Source organism: Eucyclogobius newberryi, unplaced genomic scaffold (genome assembly GCF_026437365.1).
Source record: "Eucyclogobius newberryi isolate DKJ021-1_F unplaced genomic scaffold, fEucNew1.0.hap1 SCAF_6, whole genome shotgun sequence".
NCBI classification, from domain to species: Eukaryota; Metazoa; Chordata; class Actinopteri; order Gobiiformes; family Gobiidae; genus Eucyclogobius; species Eucyclogobius newberryi.
This window is the reverse complement of record NW_027316278.1, coordinates 36,774,876-36,795,746: the sequence shown is the minus strand read 5'-3', so window position 1 is coordinate 36,795,746 and position 20,871 is coordinate 36,774,876. Positions and strand designations below refer to the sequence as shown.

At 43.7% G+C, this 20,871-nt stretch overlaps 1 protein-coding gene across 6 annotated transcripts in view; it reads right to left on the bottom strand.

Moving 5' to 3' along the window:
• LOC140347554 (membrane-associated phosphatidylinositol transfer protein 2-like) overlaps positions 1 to 20,871 on the bottom strand; it is a 99,716-nt gene that overhangs the window by 33,741 nt on the left and 45,104 nt on the right. For all 6 annotated transcript variants that reach the window (XM_072434046.1, XM_072434050.1, XM_072434049.1 and 3 more), the window contains exons 2-6: positions 16,856 to 17,067; positions 5,329 to 5,543; positions 5,114 to 5,235; positions 4,470 to 4,703; positions 4,051 to 4,383 (exon numbers count right to left, since the gene is read on the bottom strand). In XM_072434046.1, coding sequence (XP_072290147.1) covers positions 4,051 to 4,383; positions 4,470 to 4,703; positions 5,114 to 5,235; positions 5,329 to 5,543; positions 16,856 to 16,933 — 982 coding nt within the window. In that variant the 5' untranslated portion in view covers positions 16,934 to 17,067. The remainder of the gene's footprint in view (positions 1 to 4,050; positions 4,384 to 4,469; positions 4,704 to 5,113; positions 5,236 to 5,328; positions 5,544 to 16,855; positions 17,068 to 20,871) is intronic.

Genomic DNA, 20,871 nt, shown 5'->3' with positions numbered 1-20,871 from the left:
GCACACCCTCATGTGCACGGCCCTGTCACAGATGGAGCGTATGCTGGACACTTAAGTGGGGTTCAAACCACAAACACCACATTGGCAGAAACATGGACATTCTGGCAGATGGGGTTGAAGTGCTGAGAGCATGACCTTTCCACACTGACTAATCAGCCTGTTGTTATCAAGAATCTTCGAAGAACACACTGACTTGAAACACTTGGATTAGAAAATCTGTCTGCGCAGCGTTTCAGACACCATGAGTCACATATGTTTTAGGGCTGTAGTCGACTAAAGTCATTGTTGGTGCTGGTAAAAGCTCTCAAAATTAGGATCTCGCATATTCATAGATAAAGACACCATCGGCTGATTATCAACTAAAGGATAAAGGGCTACAACCCAAATCCATTTGTGAAAAAGACTCAAACCAGAGAACCCAGACAGAGGGAGAGGATAACACACAAAAACTAAAGCATCCAAAAATACTACAGAAAATACTACACTCAAGAATGCTATTTATTTACTATCCCCAAAAAACAATCATGTCAGGAAAATTTGTACCAAATTTCATAATCCTGTCAAAAGTATGTGTGCATGGTGTCATCATTAGAACTATTTTTTAGTCTTTATAACATGAAGAGATTATTATTATTATATTATACTATATATTATTATTAATACACTGTATTATATTACATCATGGGTCCGATTCCCGGACCAGACCCACATCACATGATCTCTCTGGGTGGAGTCTGCATGTCCTCCCCGTGTTACCGTGGCTTTTCTCCGGGTTCTCCGGGTTCCTCCCACCGTCCAAAGACATGCATGTGTGAGGCAAAATTGGCAACTCTAAATTGGCCCTAGTGAATGAATGTGAGAGTGAATGGTTGTCTGTAATGTCTATGTGTTGACCCTGCGACGAGTTGGCTACTGTCCAGGGTGTACCCCGCCTAAGGCCCAAACTCATTGGGATAGGCTCCAGTCACCCGCGACCCCGAAAGGGAACAAGCGGTAGAAAATGAGTGAATGTATTATAATAATATCACAGACAACAGTGTTACTCCCGAGACCGCGCACGCACGCACACACACGCGCTGGGCTGAGGTTTGAGGATGGCGGTGGGACACCGCCGTAGGCGCTAGCAAAAGGTACTTTAAAAATTTCCGCTTGCGCCATTCGGCGCCCCTCGGCGCTCGATATGGAAAGCCAATATGATCACACTCCGCCACTTAGGAGCGGTGTATTGCGCTCTATGCCCAATCGGCCGTTCGGGCACCAAGCGGCCAAGCGTGCGCGAGCGCAGCAGGCGGCGCAAGCGAACAACACCACGGCGCTCGCGGCACCCGAGCGAGCGCAGCAGCACCCTAAAATGCCAGCGGCGCGTGGAATATTTTGGCCATGTCGAGTGCCGGCGGCAGCATGGCGGGCCGCCATGCCAAAAGCCCTCAGCGAAAACACTGTACACTAATGAAGAATATTAGTAAGAAAGCTGTAGCAACGTCATTATTTAGGAGGGGGCTAGTTAGTTAGATAGTTCGGTCTATTGACCTGTCACTGGAGTCATACTAAGCATAACTGTTCATGTAAATAAAAATGGGTAATCAAACTCCATTTAGGATACTCTGATTAGCGCCATAGCTGCCTTTGTTCTGGTTTAGGCCTGCGGATGGAGGAGTAAATAGTAAATTGTCAGGAAAAACCATCCATCTCTGAACAGAAATGGGTGTCTAAGGTACAACTTGTCCCCCATTTAAATAAAAACAAAGAAAGGGTTAGGGTAAGAAACAAAGAAAACAATAACTAGAATATTAAAAGGCACGCCATCTATAGACATCCAATATAACATAGTAGAAAAAGCTTCAGTTGTAGTCATCTGGACTCGGTTAGAAGAGTCCAGATGACTACAACTGAAGCTTTTTCTACAATGGTACACGCCTGGACGAATGAGGGATTACATCGACCTATATAACATAGTACATCCAAATGTTGACCTGTAACCTGATGATGTTGCAATTAAACCGATTTAATTTGAGAGAACAGTCAAGTTCAATGATAATGAGGATGACGTTACCACGTGGGGTTCCTGTACACAGTGTCTAACTACCAGCTGCTTTTGAGGATTCAGCTGTGTGTAGGATGGAACTGTGTGTCTAATGTTTTACTGTTTAAAGTATTAGCAATAAAGCCCGGGCTGCAGCTCCCCAGGATTCCCCCGCTCATGTGATAGTCCTGCACACAGCTGCTCAAAGGAAACAGAGGGTCCCTGCCAACAGCGTCAGCCTCATGATGTCAGCAGCAGGCTAAAAATAGAAGGAGGAGAGGGGGGGAGGGAGGAGAGGGAGGAGAGAGGTGCCTCGGCTCTGCCTTCAGACGGGGTACTCTGCTCTGGAGAAGGGCGTGTCCTGCACGTGCTTGTGACGTCAAAGCTACAGCTAAAAATAGTGTGGGGTTGTGGGGAGCGGAGGGGTGACACGAGGTGAGGTAGACTGTAGTAAAGTCATTACACAATTACTCACCATTTTGATCTGCAAATGCAACATGATTAACAAAGCATTATTTTCAATGATCAATAAATAAAATTGAATTAAAGAGATTGCATCCCAATGCCATGTAGTTCAGCAAAATCTGTTTTGCTCCGTTACAAATATATTGTAAAAGCAGCTCTTGGGGTAAAGAGACCTCTGTGTGCTGTCTGTATATAATTATACATGCGTTCGCACATCCGGGAACTTGTACAGTAGTAACCGAGTCCGCCATTTTGAAAGGGGCACAACAGTACTACTACATACGATATCCAGAATATATGAGGCCAAAATGCCAAAAACCTGCGCTCTGTAAGGACATTGCTCTGTTGACAGACCAAGGAATGATAGCTTTGTCGTGTACCTTAGTTTGCCGTTATAAAGAATCAAAGTATTCGTAGCTCATTATGCCGTAGAAAAGGACGCAGTCGTGGTAGTTTATATATATTGCGTGCCCCTTTCAAAATGGCCACAATGGGGAAGTCCCGGATGTATAACGTCACCGCGAACGCATGTATAGACCGTTGTATACTCTGACAACCAGAAAGTGTACTGTTAAGAAAAAAAATTATGATTGGATTTATATAGCGTCCGTCTTTTTAGCTACCCAATGATGGTAAGCTACAACTGTAGCCACAGCTGCCCTGGAGCAGATTGGCGGAAGCGACGCAATCAGGTATTAAAGGCGGTATGGAGATTTTTCGGCGATTTGAGAACGCAGGCGGAAGTGCGCATGCCACTCCCCCGTGCGGACTGATGCAACACACGTGCTTTTGTTTATTAGCGCAACGGAGCGCATCGCATCGCTCGTCTCCCGTAGATTTCTGTCCACTTCTGCGTCAGCTCGAACTGTCTTTCTCCGTCTTAATTTTGCCCCGTACACTGAGGAAACTATATTATGATAGATCCATGCACTTAGGCACGCGGAAACGTGGGGACGAGCCTGACGCGGCTGCAGGTGAGCAATAGGTGCGTTTTATGATTGATACGTGGCAGGACAAATGATTTATCCACGCCACGAGGAAATATGATAAAAAATTTGCTGAAAAAAATCGTCCATACCACCTTTAACAGGTAGGTGTGGCAAATGTATGCTCCATATTTGGACATAAAATAGAGTTTCAAACGTTGTTACCGTCCACACACAAGTGTGCTAAAAGTCAGTTATTGCCAATAAATGGCAGAAAAAGAGCAAAAAGAACATGGAGGCGTCCATGGAAATTTTTGATCACATTTGTTGGGAAAGAGCCAAGAAAATTATGTAAAATTTATTTTCAGCTTATTCTAGTCACTTTTTAAAAAGTTGAACTTCCAGTGTGTGAGTAGCAGCGTGTTCACTACTGTACAGACCAAATGACAGACAGAATAAAACAGAGAACAAAGGGTCCATGTGAATAAGTGAGGTATATTGTTAGACTGCTACAGTAGTAATTGACTGTTTTTTAGACAATAACAATCAGGAACACCTTTAAACTCTTTAGACCTTCATAAGATCCTATCCTTCACTGTAAGATCTCCTGTAATCTAGGAAACAAAAAGAGCTCACCTCCTCTCTTGGAGGAGCGAGACGACCTGGAGGATGTAGACCACTGTTTGGTCAAGACCCCTCTAGGCTGCAGCGTGTCCCCAGTGCTGACCACCACTTCCTCAGCCTCGATGCTGCTGATGGCCTCCTTGGCCTCCTGCTCCTTGTCTGGAGAGGACGCTCCTCCGTTAACTTCGGTGGCCTCTTCCGCCTGACAGAACTGGGCCATCTTCCGAGCCAAGTCTAGCTGCGTCTCCAGCTCCAGCTGCCGGATGTCCTCCATGGTAAGGCCGTACCACTCGTCCTGCCAACACCAGGCCTGCCGGTGCGCTCGCACCATCACCTTACGGAGACCTGCAGAAAGCATCATACATTCATGTTACAGTTAAAGTTTTAACTACAACTAATCCTTGTAGTCAAAGTGAGGTGCAGCTCCTTACCCACGTCATGGATGAAGCGCTCGATCTTGGACTGCATGCCCCAGTACCTGAACTCCACTTTACACAGTTTGTAGGCACACATGATGGGGGTCTTCCCAGGGTTATTGTTGTACTCCTCGATCCAGTCGTCGCTCAAAGGGCCCCTCTGGGTCTTGGCAGACTTATAGAGCCGAGGGTCCTCCTCCACTTTGTACTCATGAGCTGCGATGGGGTCTGTCACTATGTCAATGGGATCTGAGAACAATCATGAGAATAAAGTATATTTGCATGAATAAACAGACAGTATACAAAAGCACTGTTCAAACATTTAATGAGATACAAAAGAGACCAAAGTATTCCATCTGCATCTCAGACAGAACACGTATGATTCATGATTACAAGGGACATCTTTGCTGAATTTGGGTCAGTACATGCCCTGGAACCATGACTCGTGAGCAGCTTCACATGAACATGTCAACAGCCAAGATCATACTACTGCAGTTCAGACTACAGCCACTAAATCAAATCAAATCAATTTATTTTTGTAAGGCCCAAAATCACAACAACAGTTGCCTCTGAGGGCCAACAGACAGACTAGAATGCTTGGGCAGCCGTTTTGTTTTTTCCTGCCAAAATGTGAAGGACTGTACATCTTCAGCTCTCACCGATTGCCCTCAGCCGCTTCTCTGCTGCAGACATGTTGAACACATCAACTTGGTTCCCTGTGTCCGGTTTGTAGTACGTCTCAATGTCAATGGAGAACTTCTCGACAAACGGGCATGTGTATCTGGAAGGAGACGGCAACATACAGCAGATTTGAAAGAACTTTAGCATCTGACCATGACTGAAAGCAAAAAATGTGGGCCTGTGTGGTCATTACCTGGTGCGCGTGTAGGGGTAGGCGTTCCAGGACTCCTCCTCCACCCGTAGGGCCGCTTTGGGCAGGATGGAGCGGAACCAGCTGGGGATATGCATGCCGATGTGGTAGACCTTGTGTGTGTACTGGCCTGCGCCCCCAGGTCCGTCAGTGTAGGGCTTGTTCTCCATGATCTCCACCCCGCTGCCCTCACCACAGCTTTCCTCTCTGCTCTTCTTCTGCAGGCACAAAGAGAGAGAACAGGCTTACATGTCAAAATACAGTCTAATAGGGCTGCAGGGTTAAGCACAATTGAATCAAAAGCACAATTTGAATGGGGGCAATTTTTTAAGTACCAAAATGTTCTTATTATGTATGAAAACTACTTACCCTGTAGTTTAGATATGTCTGAAATGCATAATGTGTTCATATTTTTAGTAAATGTCTCCAATACTATAATCACAATTTCCTACTAAATAATGTATGTAATCACAAACTGGACTGGACTCATAACACAGACTGTACAGGAAGAGCCAGAGTCGGCTCTACCTCCTGAGGAGACTCAGGTCTTTTGGAGTGACAGGGCCACTCCTGAAGACCTTCTATGACTCTGTGGTGGCATCAGCCCTCCTGTACGGTGTGGCCTGCTGGAGCAGCAGCATCACATAGAGGGAGAGGAGGAAGTTGGACAAAGTCATCAAGAAGTCCAGCTCCCTCCTGGGCTGTGCTCTGGACTCTGTGCAGGAGGTGGGGGACAGAAGGGTCCTGGCTAGATTCACATCTATGCTGGACCATGAGTCTCACCCCCTGCAGGACACTCTGTCCGCTCTGGAGAGCAGCTTCAGTGAGAGGCTGATCCACCCTCGCTGTGTGAAGGAAAGATTTTGCAGGTCTTTCCTTCCTGCTGCTGTCAGACTTTATAACAAACACTGTTAGTCCTGAACACAGCAATACTGTCATATTCATGTGCAATTACTGTCGTGATTCATGTGCAATTACTGTGCAATTCATGTGCAATTACTGTCGTGATCACATGCAATGGTATTTATTTATTTATTTTATCTTTATTATTTTTCCCCTCCATCCCTTGTTGGGAAATGGGAGGTTTTGTCTATAGGAGTTTTTGTTTATAAGAGATCTTCTATTGAGAGTGTTTTTCAAACTTCCTATAAGTTATCTGTTCTTTTCTTCTGTATCTACCTCTGTATCTACCTGCGTTGCAACAATGAAATTTCCCCATGTGTGGACAATAAAGGATTATCTTATTTTATCTCATCTTATTAGAAAGAACAAGGTCAAGATAACCCTAACCCACATTTTTATGAGGTGGATATAAAGGTACTGGTGGTTGTAGTCATTTGGTTTTCTGATTGAATAAGAGTAGAGTTAGGTGTAACGCGTTAGAGTACTCAAATTACTTTTTCAGAGTAACGAGGAATGTAACGCACTAGTTTTGTGCCCATTTAATCTAGTACTCCTCAAGTTACTTTTTCAATCAGTTTTATGTCCTGTGCTGTAGCAGCTGTATTTGTGAAGAAAATAAAAAAATTGGACGTTTCATAAATAAAATATCCTTTTGAACATAGTTACACAATTACTACAGACATATTAAGCAACAAATACATACAAGTACTTCTGAACCGTGCAGGGATCATAGACCATACAATTACAATTAAGTCTTATCATAAAGACTTTACATTTACTAACACGTACAGAACATAGTCCACAGACTGTCAAATTGCAAATGCTGTCACAGGGCAAAGATCAAAGACCATAAATGTTAAGAGATTTACTGACAAATCACCTTCTGTTACTCATCAACAACACAGAACACATCACCCTGACTGTGAGCGTCCATCAGAACGACAGACGTGGAGGAAGAAGAGGATGTCCCAGGGACATTAAGCTGACAGCTCCTTCATTAGCCCCTCAGCTGTCAACGCAAGCCCTCTCCAGACACAGAGCAGGCACACTACCAGAGCACTGAAGGAGAACCAGGAGGGGCAGCAAGACCAAAGAAGAATCCCAGATAGAGGAAGAACCAGGAGGGTAAATAAACCAAGGCAGGGAGATGGACCATAGACCGAGTTAGGGAGAAGCAGGAGGGCAAAAGGATCAGCATGGCCAAGGAAGAACCAGGAGTTTAGGGAGACAGGCCATAGCTCAAGCAAGAACCAAGAGGGGCAAGGAATTTGGAAAGTATTCTTTCAATGAGTACATTTTAAGTTAAACATGAGATCACCATTTGTGAAAACCCATTTACAGGCCAAAGAAACAGTGCAGAGTACACTTTTTGGAGTGCCAGGGAGGGGTACTGGACAGTGCACCAACTGCGGACTTCCACTTCCTTGTTCTTCAACGCCCATATGGGCAATGACAGTGACACCTGGAGTGGGATGATCGGGAAGAATGGGGGAGCAGTGCTTCACCAACACCGTTTATGGTGGGGCAGAGACTTGCTGACCTCTATCAGAGATGTCGTCAAATGGTGGTTGGAATACTTTGAGGATATCCTCAATCCCGCACGTCGCATCTTCCGAAGAGGAAATAAAGACTGACGACTCGGGGGCGGGCTCGTCCACCACCCAAGCTGAAGTCACTGAGCTTGTTGGCAAACTTCTCGTTGGAAGAGTTCTGGGGGTGGATGAGTTTCGTCTTGAGTACATCAAGTCTCTGGATGTTGTTGGACTGTCTTGGGTGACACGTCTCTGTAACATTGCATGGTGGTCAGGGACAGTGCCTCTGGACTGTTCAAGAAGGGACTGGAGGGTGTGTTCCAACTACAGAGGGATCACACTCCTCAGCCTCCCCGCTAAGGTCTATTCTGGGGTACTGGAGAGGAGAATCCGACAGAAAGTTAAACCTCAGATTTAGGAGGAGCAGAGTGGTTTTCGTCCTGGCTGTGGAACACTGGACCAGCTCTATACTCTCCAACGGGTGATCCAGGGTTTATGGGATTCATGTGCTCTGTAGATCTGGAGAAGGTTTCTCATGGTGCACCTTTGGGGGGTGCTCCGGCATTATGGGGTCTGGGGCCCTTTGCTCAGGGCTGTCCGGTCCCTGTATGACCGTAGCAGGAGCTGTATTTGCATTGCCGGCAGTCAATCAGATCTGTTCCCAGTACATGTTGGACTCTCTGTCACTGATTCAGTTCATTGTATTTAAGGATAGAATTTCTAGGCACAGTCAGCGGTCGGAAGGTTTAGGAAACACAGGATCTCATCTCTACTGTTTGTGGATGATGAGGTCCTGATGGCTCCATCAAACCTGGATCTGCAAGTTCAAGTATCCACTTCACCCGTAAGTGAAGGATGGAGCGTGAGATTGACAGGCATTGCAGCGTCTGCAGTGATGCAGTTACTGTACCGGAAAGGGGGGAGAGAGGGGCAGCTTGCAGCCACCACGACCTGGATAAGTGGAAGAATGAGGCGCATGTGAGATCCAGGAGGGCAGGGGAGTAGGGCAACTGGCCATAAACTAAGGGAGAACAAGAACCTGGATGTAAGTGTTGCGAGGTCAAGTTATTAAGTTGAGCTGGTGTTTAACCAAGGTCCACTCCCTCAGGTTATGGATGGCTCTCACAGCAGTAGTCTGTCAGAAAAATGAGGAAGGAGGTGATAAGACAAGTGCTGATAACGTTCCCAACAGCACATGTGTGGACAGGTGTGAACGTTCAGGGGCTTTCATTGCAAGACAGGGTAAAACTACACATCTGACAAGCCCAAGTCACACAGCATTACAGAAGGCAGCAAGAAGGACATTGCGTTTACAGTAGTTTACAGTCAAGATATTAGGGTCTTGATGAAAATGAATATCTTGCCATTTTTGGGGGATTATTTAAGGACAATATTAAGATAATCTTGGGCAGTCCATCATAAAGGTTCAATTACTGCAATAAAAGTTAATGGATTCTAAAATTAATCAAAAAAGCAGTTTGACATTATCAAAAGTCAGATTACGACTAATAATTATTGTACTAGTCGACTATCCAGAGATCATTTTTCTCGATTAGTTGACTAGTCAAAATGTTTTCTATAGTACATTGAGACTTTTAAGAAAGACTTGATTTTTAAGAATAGAGTCCGTAGAGTCCAGATAATGATAATGATTTTATTTTTCATAGTAGACTAGACACAATTGGTTGATTAATAGTTGCAGGCCTTTTCAAAAGATTGATAACTAACAAAAGGTTTGTTTGATTATTTAATTCTGCAGATCTCCAAACCAGCACCTTCAATATTATCCATGTTTATGATGCAACTCCCACTTCTACAAGATATCTCACCCAACTTTAAAAATAGTGATGGCCCCAAGATGAGGTGGGTGAACAATAGCTGCCGTAACTTACTCTTGTCAGTCAAACTAACTGTAGTAACTTCACCAGTAAGACTGATTGTGGAGTGAACGAATCAAAGCTTTGGGAAACTCGTTCAACTTGCACAGTGTTGTCAGACCCTTCTTCTGCGCTATGTTTAGCACAGACAGGATGCTGGAGTCACTTCCTGGAGTGACTCAGGTTTATACATCCTGGTCCCCCCTCAGTGCTTAGTCAGAACAGAATAGTCCAGCAGCAAGGAGCAGGAGTAGGACCAGCAGCAGCAGGAGCAGCAGTGGTAGCAACAGGAGTAGCAACAGGAGCAGCAGCAGGAGCAGCAGCAGGAGCCGCAGGAGCAGCTGCAGGTGTAGGAGCAGCTGCAGGTGTAGGAGCAGGTGCAGGAGCAGCAGCAGGTGTAGGAGCAGGTGCAGGAGCAGCAGCAGGAGCAGCTGCAGGTGTAGGAGCAGGTGCAGGAGCAGCAGCAGGAGCAGCAGCTTTTTCCAGATCATCTTATATGTTCCAGCTACGTACTTAGGTTATTAAGAAGTAACTAAAGACATCTGCTGCTTCTGAGAGTGCATACTTCATTGTGAACCACCTAGCAGACACTCAGGGGATGACAAAGGCTTGGCCTTTCAAATGTTTGTACACAAAACACCCTGATTATAAAGGCTGCTACCATTCTACACATTGATTCAATTAAATACAATTAATTTTTGTAACACCCAAAAACAGTAGTTGTCTCGAGGGGTTTAGTTCCAATTTATTTTCATTGGGAGAATTACCCTCTAAAAATCAGGTCTGCTACAAGCATTAGTGAACTGTAGAAAATGGAGCTTAAAGTTTGATATTGACTACTATAAATACAATTAGATTTTTACTTCCATGTCACCCATCCCCACAGTGAAGCCCATCATAGCTACCTTGCTCTTAAATTTACCTTACAATTCACAAGTTACTGTAGTATTGGTACAGGGCAAGTTAAGCTAGTATATGGTATAAAAACATGCCTCGTGATGCATAATAGAAGGCAGGGCAATCCATAAACCTGCATCTTCCATTTGTATTACCTTGGGTGGTACTAACAAATATTATGGTCTGTTAAAAGTGTACATTGTAACTTTCTAGTGTATACCCCCTGAGTGGCTGTAGAGTGTTTCAGGACAGATACGTATGTGGTCGCCATGGTAACGTGACTGTATCTTAACCAGCACATTTCTCCATTTCCTCTCCCTTCTGTCCTCCTCGGCTCACTGGCTTGCTCCTCTGGACACGAGCGGACCATGGCACACTGCTGATGTCACCGTGGCCATGGTAACAGGAGGCTCTGAGGGTGAGGTCAGGGGAGAGGTAACTACGGGTCACTCGCTCAAGAAACGCACCGCATTCTAGGGTTCGCCCACACTGATGGTGTTAAAGGCGTAATGGACGATTTTTTGGCCCAAATCTGAGTCTCATTTCCTCGTGGTGTGGACAGCCGATTAGTCCTGCCACGTATCAATCATAGAACGCACCTACCGCTCACCTGCAGCCTTGTCGGCTCTTCCCCAGGAGAGCAGCACGTTTCCCTGTGTCTAACTTTATAAAATTGAGCTGGAATTCAGATGTTGTCTAAAATAATACAAAAGACATTTACAGGCACATGTCTCATTGATTGCAATATTGTCTGAATATACATCAGGATAATCCCAAAAATATTGTGATATTAATTTGTTAATATTGCGATATTAATTTGTTAATATTGCCTAACCCTACTTGACTTCATGTTTTTATCTTGGGTTACTGCTTCCATTTGAACGTTTTTTTTAGTTAATTTAAAAGTCAAATGTCATAATAAAAAAGATTATGAAAATCGGCCGCAATTTGGTGCATTATGTGACAAGTCTCGACAATAAAAAGTTTAACAAACACTGTCACTAGCCTCACCTTTCTGCTTGTAGCATGACGTAGCGTGTCTGTTTGTAGCAGTGGCGTGTCTGTGCGCGGCGGCGTGTCTGTGCGCTGCGGCGTGTCCGTGCGTTGCGTGTCCGTGCGTTGCGTGTCCGTGCGTTGCGTGTCCGTGCGTTGCGTGTCCGTGCGTGGCGTGTCCGTGCGTGGCGTGTCCGTGCGTGGCGTGTCCGTGCGTGGCGTGTCCGTGCGTGGCGTGTCCGTGCGTGGCGTGTCCGTGCGTGGCGTGTCCGTGCGTGGCGTGTCCGTGCGTTTCAGTAATGCTTTAATCATGTGCTCTTATCACACCACAATTGAGTTGCTTGACTCTCCACAGATATGACCTGTCACCAAGTGGCGTCATCGGTTACCAGGGCTGTGGTTGTGCTGGGTCAAAAATATTGTCTCTAGGTTTGGTAATATGCTCTGTGCACTGCGCCTAGCTCAAGCGAACGTACACTTTTATCAAAACTTATAAAAAAAATTAGGAAATACTACCCAACTGTTTTTATATGTAGATTACTTCAGTTTGCGGAATTATTTTACTCTATAATATTTAGCATTTAATATTACGGTTAGAATTGAGACACAAAGATGTCATAGCTTGATTTGGAACCTTGTCTGATTTGGTGCATCCTTCATTAATCGTGTTTAACTGCTTAAAACTATATACAGCGGTAGACTTTATTACAGTGAGGGCAAAACAAGCAAATCCTGATATATTTGCATGGCTAACCTCCAAAATCTTAGATGCTGACATTTCCGTAGACAATTCTAATATGGTGGAAGTTTTGAATACATGGCTCTGGAGGTGGGTTTGGGGGGGGAAATTTAAAAATTTAAAAAAAATACAGGGAAAATGGGGGTTGTAGGTTTTTGTCATCCTGTGTCTGCTTCTGTCAGTTAGCTAGAGGACTTCTTTACCTTCCTCTCCAATTTTGATCATTCTGAGTTACTTGTTTTAGGCGACATGAACATGGATTGGTTGTCCAAACCTTCTGACGGTCTAAAAAAAACTATTGTAATGGATTAAACCTCACACAACTCATGCTCCCAACCGACCTGACCCTACAGACCCACTTAAAGCAACATTAATGGACATTATCTTAAGCAGCAAGCCTCAGAATTACCAATGTAGTGGCGTCTTTACTCTTGACTTTAGTGACCACTGTCCTATTGGGTGGACAAAATGTATCAAATACAAATAATTTACTGTTTGGTAAAAGGTCTTGAGCATTTTTGTCTGATCTGTACATTGGTGACATTGGTTTTACCACTAGTATTCCAGAGCCCAACACAGCGTTGAACTTTTTCATCATGAATATTATTGGTAAAAATGTTGTCAGCTCCAATAATAGTAAATTGTTTAACTCAAGTTTTTAATCCCCCAATTCAAGTTGAAAGTATCTCATTACTATGGAAAACTGCTTTTGTTCTCACTTTGCATAAAGGGGGCCAGAAAAACAAACTGAATAATTCCCATTCAATCTCAAAACTATTCAAACTAGAAAAACTCTTGGAGAAGCTAATAAGTAATTAGATGCGTGCTTTCTCAACAAAATATAACATTCTAAATAGCTACCAGTCCAGTTATACACCAGGTACAGCAGCTACCAAAGTTATACATGATATTGATATTGCATTGGACAGTCGTGAAGAATGTCCGGCTGTTTTTGTTGATATTTCAAAAGCTTTTTATTCTTGCAGCATCTGGACTCCTGTAACCTACACCAGGAACATGTTTGTAGACTTCAGCTCTTCATTCAACACCATCCTCTCTGCAACGGGACAGGACAAACGGTCCCAGCTCGACGTGCCTTACTCCACCTGCAGGGGGATCACTGACTTCCTGACAAATGAGAGGCAGTGCGTGCGGCTGGGGAAGAATGTCTCGAACTATCAGTACAGGAGTTCCACAGGGCTGTGTACTTTCTCCTCTGCTCATCTCCCTGTGCACAAACTGCAGCACCCCCAGCCAAGATACTGTAAAATTGATCACGTTTGTAGACGACACCACCCTCATCGGGCTCATCTCGGACGAGGGTGAGCCCGGTGGACCGGCTGGTGTCCTGATGCAGCGGTAACAATCTGGAGCTCAACGCCCAGAAGACAGTGGAGATGACCGTGGACTTCAAGAGAGTCACAGCCCCCCAGCCCCCCAGCCCCCCTTCACCACCGTAGACTCCCTCCACTTCCTCAGCACCACCATCACCCAGGACCTCAAGTGGGAGCCCACCATCATCTCCCTCATCAAGAAGGTCAAGCAGAGGAGGTACTTCTTGTGGCAGCTGAGGAAAGCCAAGCTGCCAGCGCAGATGATGTGCAGTTCTACACGGCCATCATTGAGCCCATCCTCACCTCCTCCATCATCGTGTGGTACGCTGGAGCCACAGCCAGGGACAAACAGAGACTACAGCACATTGTGCGCTCTGCTGAGAAGACTTCCATCTCTGCAGGACCTGTACGTCTCCGGGGCTCTGGGACGAGCAGGTCGGATCACTGCTGACCCTTCTCACACTGGACATAGACTATTTGAGCCACTCCCCTCAGGTAGGAGGCTACGATCCATCTGGACCAGAACCTCCTGCCACAACACTTAACACCTGCCACTGTAACAATTATTCAACCGTTTGCAAACTGCGTTGAATGACCATGGCAATACACCTTTTCTGATTCTTAATCTTCTGATTCTTAATCTTCTGATTCTGTAGATCACTGTATTCTCTTGGATCATCTGGATGCTATAGGGAATGATACAAATTTTAAAAAGTGGTTTGCTAGAAATAATCGATAATAAACTCTCTTTCAACAAACACGTACAAGAGCTAATGGATAATCTTAAAGCCGGATTGTCCAGATTGTATTCCTCTTAATTGGAGTAAACAGTTCCAGGCTACATTTCTCTCAGTTCTAGATTATAGTGACATTGTATATAGATATACATGAATTCTACAGCAACAGTCTTAAAAGCACTGAACTCTGTTTATCACTCAGCATTAAGGTTCATTACAGGAGAAGGATAGAGAACTCACCACTGTGAATATGCTCTAAAGTAGGATGGCAATCTGCATTTTGTTTATTTACAAAGCTCTCTTTGGGAGTAGTTAACATAATATTTGCTGAATATCAGATCAGGTATTCGGCGATTAAGATCTCAGGACATTATTATTATTTTAAAAGGCATTCAGGAACTTCAACTCATTGATTTTTCAATGAGTTTCGCTCATGGGAAAAATAAAAAATAAATGTAGTTATATCATATACATATATTTGTAGAGTTTATTCTTAGAAAGAGAAAACAAAAGTGATAGTTTAGCTCATTATTTTCAAAGTTAGCGGTTTTAAATTACTCAGCTCTATTTATCAACAGTTCAAATATATAATTATTATGGACTTCAAGCAAGTATTTATCATTAAAAAAAAAAATAGATTTGATACATTTAATCGAACAAATCTCAAAAATTAGGTTTGTCCTAAATATGGTTACTATAGCAACTTCAGAACTTGCACCAAGTATCTGGGCATGCGCAAAAAATCATGCATTGTTTCACTGGGACCTTGGATCTGGTCTTGTTGCTTATGTTAAATGTTCATCTTCAGCATCAGCAAAAATATTACTCAAATTAACTATAACAAAAATATATTAGATGACAAAACTAACACATTCCACACAAGTCCGGCTCCAGTGCATTTGGTTTAACCACATGCCGAACAGCTCTATATTATAAGAATTTGCTTATTACAGCTAAGAGTGGAGCGAAGGCAGCTTATTCCACACCACACTGCTATGCTTTATCCAGTCTTCTGGCTTAAACCTATAATCAAAATACAGTTTATTCTGCCAAAAAAGACACAAACATCAAGTGAAGCTCAACCGACGCTGCGATCCAGTGTTAGAGGATTAAACGCAATCCCTTCTATATGTACACGCATCACATTTACAGACGCCTGTCAGCGTGTGAGGACTGGGGCTGTGCTGAGGTCGTAGAGCCATCATAAGGCTGCTATAGTTGGACACAAATATGTGCTTCTGACGTGTTCAACTGCCTTCTTAGATGTGATGTGGAAAGATCCGGTTTTGGGGCAGAAAAGCGATAATCTGTCACACACATGACCCCATTGTTCCTGGCTCACGTCAGATGCCCTGTGACCAATTCTTTCACAATTGGACAATCACACTTTTAAAATTAGGCTTTTAAGAGACTTGTTTTCTTTAGTGCACAGAATGGACGACAGGAAAAAAAGATTTCTCACGCAGCAGTAGAAGGGGGCCATACATGGAACACAAACAAAAATGGAAATTGTTGTTAGGAAGTGTGCAAAATCAGAATATCCTGTATACTGTGAATAATCTGCAATAATAATTTTTAAAATGTGTCACATATAAGAAGCCAGTTAGCATAGCAATGCTATGATTTGTGACAAGACTACAGAATCCCAGATATACAGTTGAGATATATAGAATGAGGGATGAGTCCAGAGTAGACATTATTTTGTTTAAATGGAATGAAGAATAAGTCACATAAAAGAGGCCAGGATTTATTCATGTCACTGAACGGAAACAAAAAAAAAACTGATGTACATTTAATAACAATTGTGTTTTAATAACAATATCCTCAATATTCCAATTATCTTCAATACAAAAAATGCCATATTATATCGTAACCAATCAATTTCCCACCACTAGATACTTGTTTCTTCCACGTTTGTTACCTCAGACAATATTTGAATGATGCATGAATATGTGTCTGTAAATGTGTTGGTTGAGAGTCAAGTATTGCACAAAAATGTGAATAGATCTCAAAAATAACCAAAAACGTGCAGAAATATCACTTTATTCCTTTGTTTGGAAGATTACACAATTTTAGGTCTCTTTTTAAGGTAATTTTTTATATTTTTTTTATGATATCTCCCACATCTAACTGTGCTTTTACTCTAGTACAAATGTACAGTTACACAACTTACATAACTTAATTCAGCTTAAAACTGTAGAATTAATCAACTTTTGTATAAAAGTTTGTTCTAATGTGCTACTAAATTTGAGTTTAAAATTAACAAGTGAGTAGTATTTCTTATACTGTACATAATTTTGGTGCAGTACTTATTACTTAGTACTAGTAATAGAGCAGATTTTTAGCCATGAAACTACATTTACTTGAGTACAAATTGGGTTTTTGCTTCATGTATGATACAATTTGAGGATTTTTTAACATTTGAAAGATAAAAGTATTCCCTTTTCAATTGTTAATTGCTATGTCAGTTAAATTGAAACCCATGAGCATTGTTTTGAAGTGGTTGTGTGTTGCTGACCTGGATCATGTAGAGCTGAGCGATGCGGTATTCCTCCACACTCATGGGCATGGGGATGCGGTACTCCTTGATGAGCATGGTGCTGCCGGAAGGAAGAGGGGCGGGGTCAGAGGTCAGGGGTCAGAGGGGAGAAGGAGGAGGTGGAGGGAGATGCTCCGACAGTCCTATTGGACACTGAGAGGGCCCGAGCCTGGGCACTTCATGGATGTTATCTGCAAAGACAAGAGCACAGAGGGGACGAGAGGTTATCATGTGATCTATGCAGCGTGTGTACAGTCAGAGGGGAGACAGCATTTTACCTCCTCAAAAGGCCATTTTTTCATGTAATAACATCAAATCTGTTTTGTCTAAGTGCCCATATACAGTATGCTATACACAACTGTTAGGATCAGATCAGTGTGCTGTCTAAATCTAATTATAGAATGTTTTATTCTCGGCAACGCATGCTAATGTTTGTTAGCTTAAACGTGAGAGTAAACTGCACAGGGCTTTGAAAGTTGTGAAAAGAGCAGGATTTATATAGTGCTATGAGGCACGTTTTTAATTTTTTTTTTGAATTTTTAGTTAGAGCCCTTAGCAATCTTTATTGGTTAACACAATAATTTAACATTTTTGGAGTCGCAAAACACTTTTTGAGTTGAAAGGTTACAACGCCACCCCAACTCAAAAACACATTATTTTTTTCAAGGCGATCCTGGCAATACCTTAATGCACCCTAGTGTTCCCCGGCATACTTGTTGAAAAGCAAGAGATTAATAAATTTTGTTGCTTTTTCGTTGTTATTTTGTTCACAGAACGGATCAAGCCAAAGATGGAAGATTTGAACCTTACGCAACATGGAACAATTAATCGTTTAACCATGAACACCCCTAAATAGTGCCTTTCAAGTCAACCAAAGTGTAACTTTGCTGTTGTTGTTTCTTTAATATTATTTTGTGGCCTTATACTACGTGATAAAGCGGAAGATCATTATTCAAGAAAGGTCCAACTTTGTTCTATTTACTGTATTCTTTTTAGTATCAATATAGCTCAAATGAGAATCAATAGTATCTGCTGGATATAGACGACTAAAGCGAGCGCCGCACAAACAATATTGTGTCGCTATGATATACATTATGTGTTTGACCCAAACTATATTTCTAAAATGCAACAAAAACTATTCAAACAGATAAATAAAATGTCTTCCTTATCTACTTGTGCTGTAGCCCACATAAACCTTTCAAACCTCAATAAAGTAAATATTTAACTCATAAAAATCAACTCCATTGACCAATTAATTGGCCCCTGGGGGTCCCTGGGCCACATGTGCAAAAATTGTGATAACAGTGATCATCACTTGAATACATACATAAATATACAATGTTTTTAACAGAAATTATTACAGGTGGATGGATACCAATAAAAAAGGGCATTGGGGAATACATTTTGATTCCAATATTGGCTCTAAACAAGGTTTGAACTTCTGAATTTTATCGTGCTACCACTGTAGAGAATGACAGGGAGTCCTTGGGATATTTTCTGACCAATAAGGGGTCCCTGGCCTCAAAAGGTTTGAGAACCACTGGACTTAATCGCTAAAGGCCTACAGCCATAATTACTAATGTGACAAATTAATCGCAACAATCATTCAATTGTAAACAAGTATGACAAAGAAATAATGATTTGAAACAATAAAATCCATATCTTCACCAGATCCAGCAACCCGACTCCTCTGGTCCAACTTGTCCAACAACAAAAAACCTCAACTTTTTCCCAATCTTCTAGTCTCATCCAGTTTTGCGATGACACCAAAACATATTTTTCTCCTTCAAACCAGCCAAGTCAAAAGTCTCCTCTTATAGCAGCACCCAACAGCAGCACCCACACCCAACAGCAGCACCCAGCCTCACTGTGTCACATGGGGGGCTGTTCTTCATAAGCAGGATTACAGAGGGGCCTTACGTAATGATCCCCAGCACAGGTCCCGGGTTTCAGGCAGCAGGGGTTGGGTGGCGGGTTTTAAGCGGCGGGTTTGGGACGGCCGGTTCAAGGCGACGGGTTTTAGACAACGGATTTTAGACGACAGTTTTTAGGCGACAGGTTCTAGGCGACGGATTTTAGGCGACAGGTTTCAAGCATACTGTGTGGCGGGTTTTAAGCGGCGGGTTTGAGGCGACGGGTTCTAGGCGACGGGTTTCAGGCGACGGGTTTCAGGCGACGGGTTTCAGGCATACTGTGTGGCGGGTTTTAAGCGGCGGGTTTGAGGCGACGGGTTCTAGGCAACGGGTTTCAGGCATACTGTGTGGAGGAGCTGGAGCACAGAGGGAAAGGAAGGTGTGGGCTGGACAGTTAGTGCGATGTGTGGGAGGACCAGCTCTGCTCCTCGGCTGGAACAGTGGCTGAAAGAGAACAGGGCACATGAGAACTGTGACTAGGGTGGAGAATGGTGCAGTGTCAAACTAGCAACCCTTTGGTTCAGAGGTGAATGCTTAACTTATAACACTGCAACTTGCATGTGGCAGAATGTAATCTACATCTACATTCAAAATAAAATAATAAGAGGCTTTAAAAGGATTTTCATAAAGCTTATCACTACATAAATGCATTTTACTACAAAGAGTAGGTGGTATAGAAGTCTATTTAAATAAATGTAAAAATGTTTACAAGGAAAAGGAAGGAGGCTTGTCATTAAACAAAGATAAAGCGCCGCCTAAACCAGGTCTAACCCCGCAGACTGAACACACTGAATCAGGAGGACAGGACAAGCTCAAAACTACATTTGCTCGAGAATGTTGTAAAAAAATTGATCCATACAAATCCCATGGACAAAGGCAGCAGCGTAACAGCAGCCACCAACCAGATCAGTCCAAGCGGAGAGGGAGGCGGTCAGCCTCGGACACTGATCACGCCCTATGCTCCAATTTGTAAATTGTATTACCATACTGAAAACAATGTCAGTCTGCACATCTCACATTTGCTTTGGAAATGTATCAGATAAATGCATTTCATTTTTGCTTTTATAAATTCACAAACTAAGGCATATTACAGTCTACTGAGTCATGTGCATTTTACTACAAAGAGTAGGTGGTATAGAAGTCTATTTAAATAAATGTAAAAATGTTTACAAGGAAAACTTTCCCCGCTCCACAGACGGGGGCGATCTGGTCACAAAACTGGACTCAAATGCGTCTTGATTGGGCTAGAGCAACGCCGGCGTCTGGTATGTGGACTGCCGCTTCTGTCCCAACGTCTTTGTTTTGTTAGTCGTTTCCATTGTTTTGTTTTGTTCCCGCGTCTCTGTGTTGTCTTCTGTCTACATCCCTGTTCCTTAACTTCATCGGACATTACTGCACCGTCCATCGCTCATCTCCTCCCTCACTCCTGGACTATCTACTGCCCTAGCCGCCAGCTAACAGCTGGCTTAACACCTGCGGAGGTCCGTCATGGTATCGCGGGGCCTCCCTGCCGTGCAGACAAGGTCTGGGGCAACCAACGCCACTCACTCCACCAGCTTCAACACCCGGTCCACTGCCGCTTTTTCACAACTCTCTGCCCACCAGCTTCTAGTTAACCAGCCTCTAGCCACCGCCAACATTCTAACTGGATTACTCTCATCTGCTGCTACGTTCCATCTCCTCCTCGGACTATCACTCCCACGCCTCCAGGCCACCGCTCCACCAACTTCTCGCCTACTCACCTACACCGCTGCTGACCTTCACCTCCTCAACCATAACCACCGTCTCCCAGCTGCTGCTGCCTCTGCAGCTAGCTCAGCTGGGATCCTTCGGCGGCCCCGCTACATCCACAGGGGCTCTGGTCTCTCCCATAACCAACACTCCAACGACGGCTCACCTATCCCCTCACTCTGGACTAGTTTTCGCCCCCCTGTCACCCCCACCTGCCGCACTGCCAACCTCAGCAACCTCCGCCCCCCCACCCCTGCGCCCCCATCCATCTCCGCGCCCCCATCCATCTCCCTTGCACTGCTGAACTGCCGCTCCCTCGCCAACAAATCACCTGTTATATCTGAACTGCTA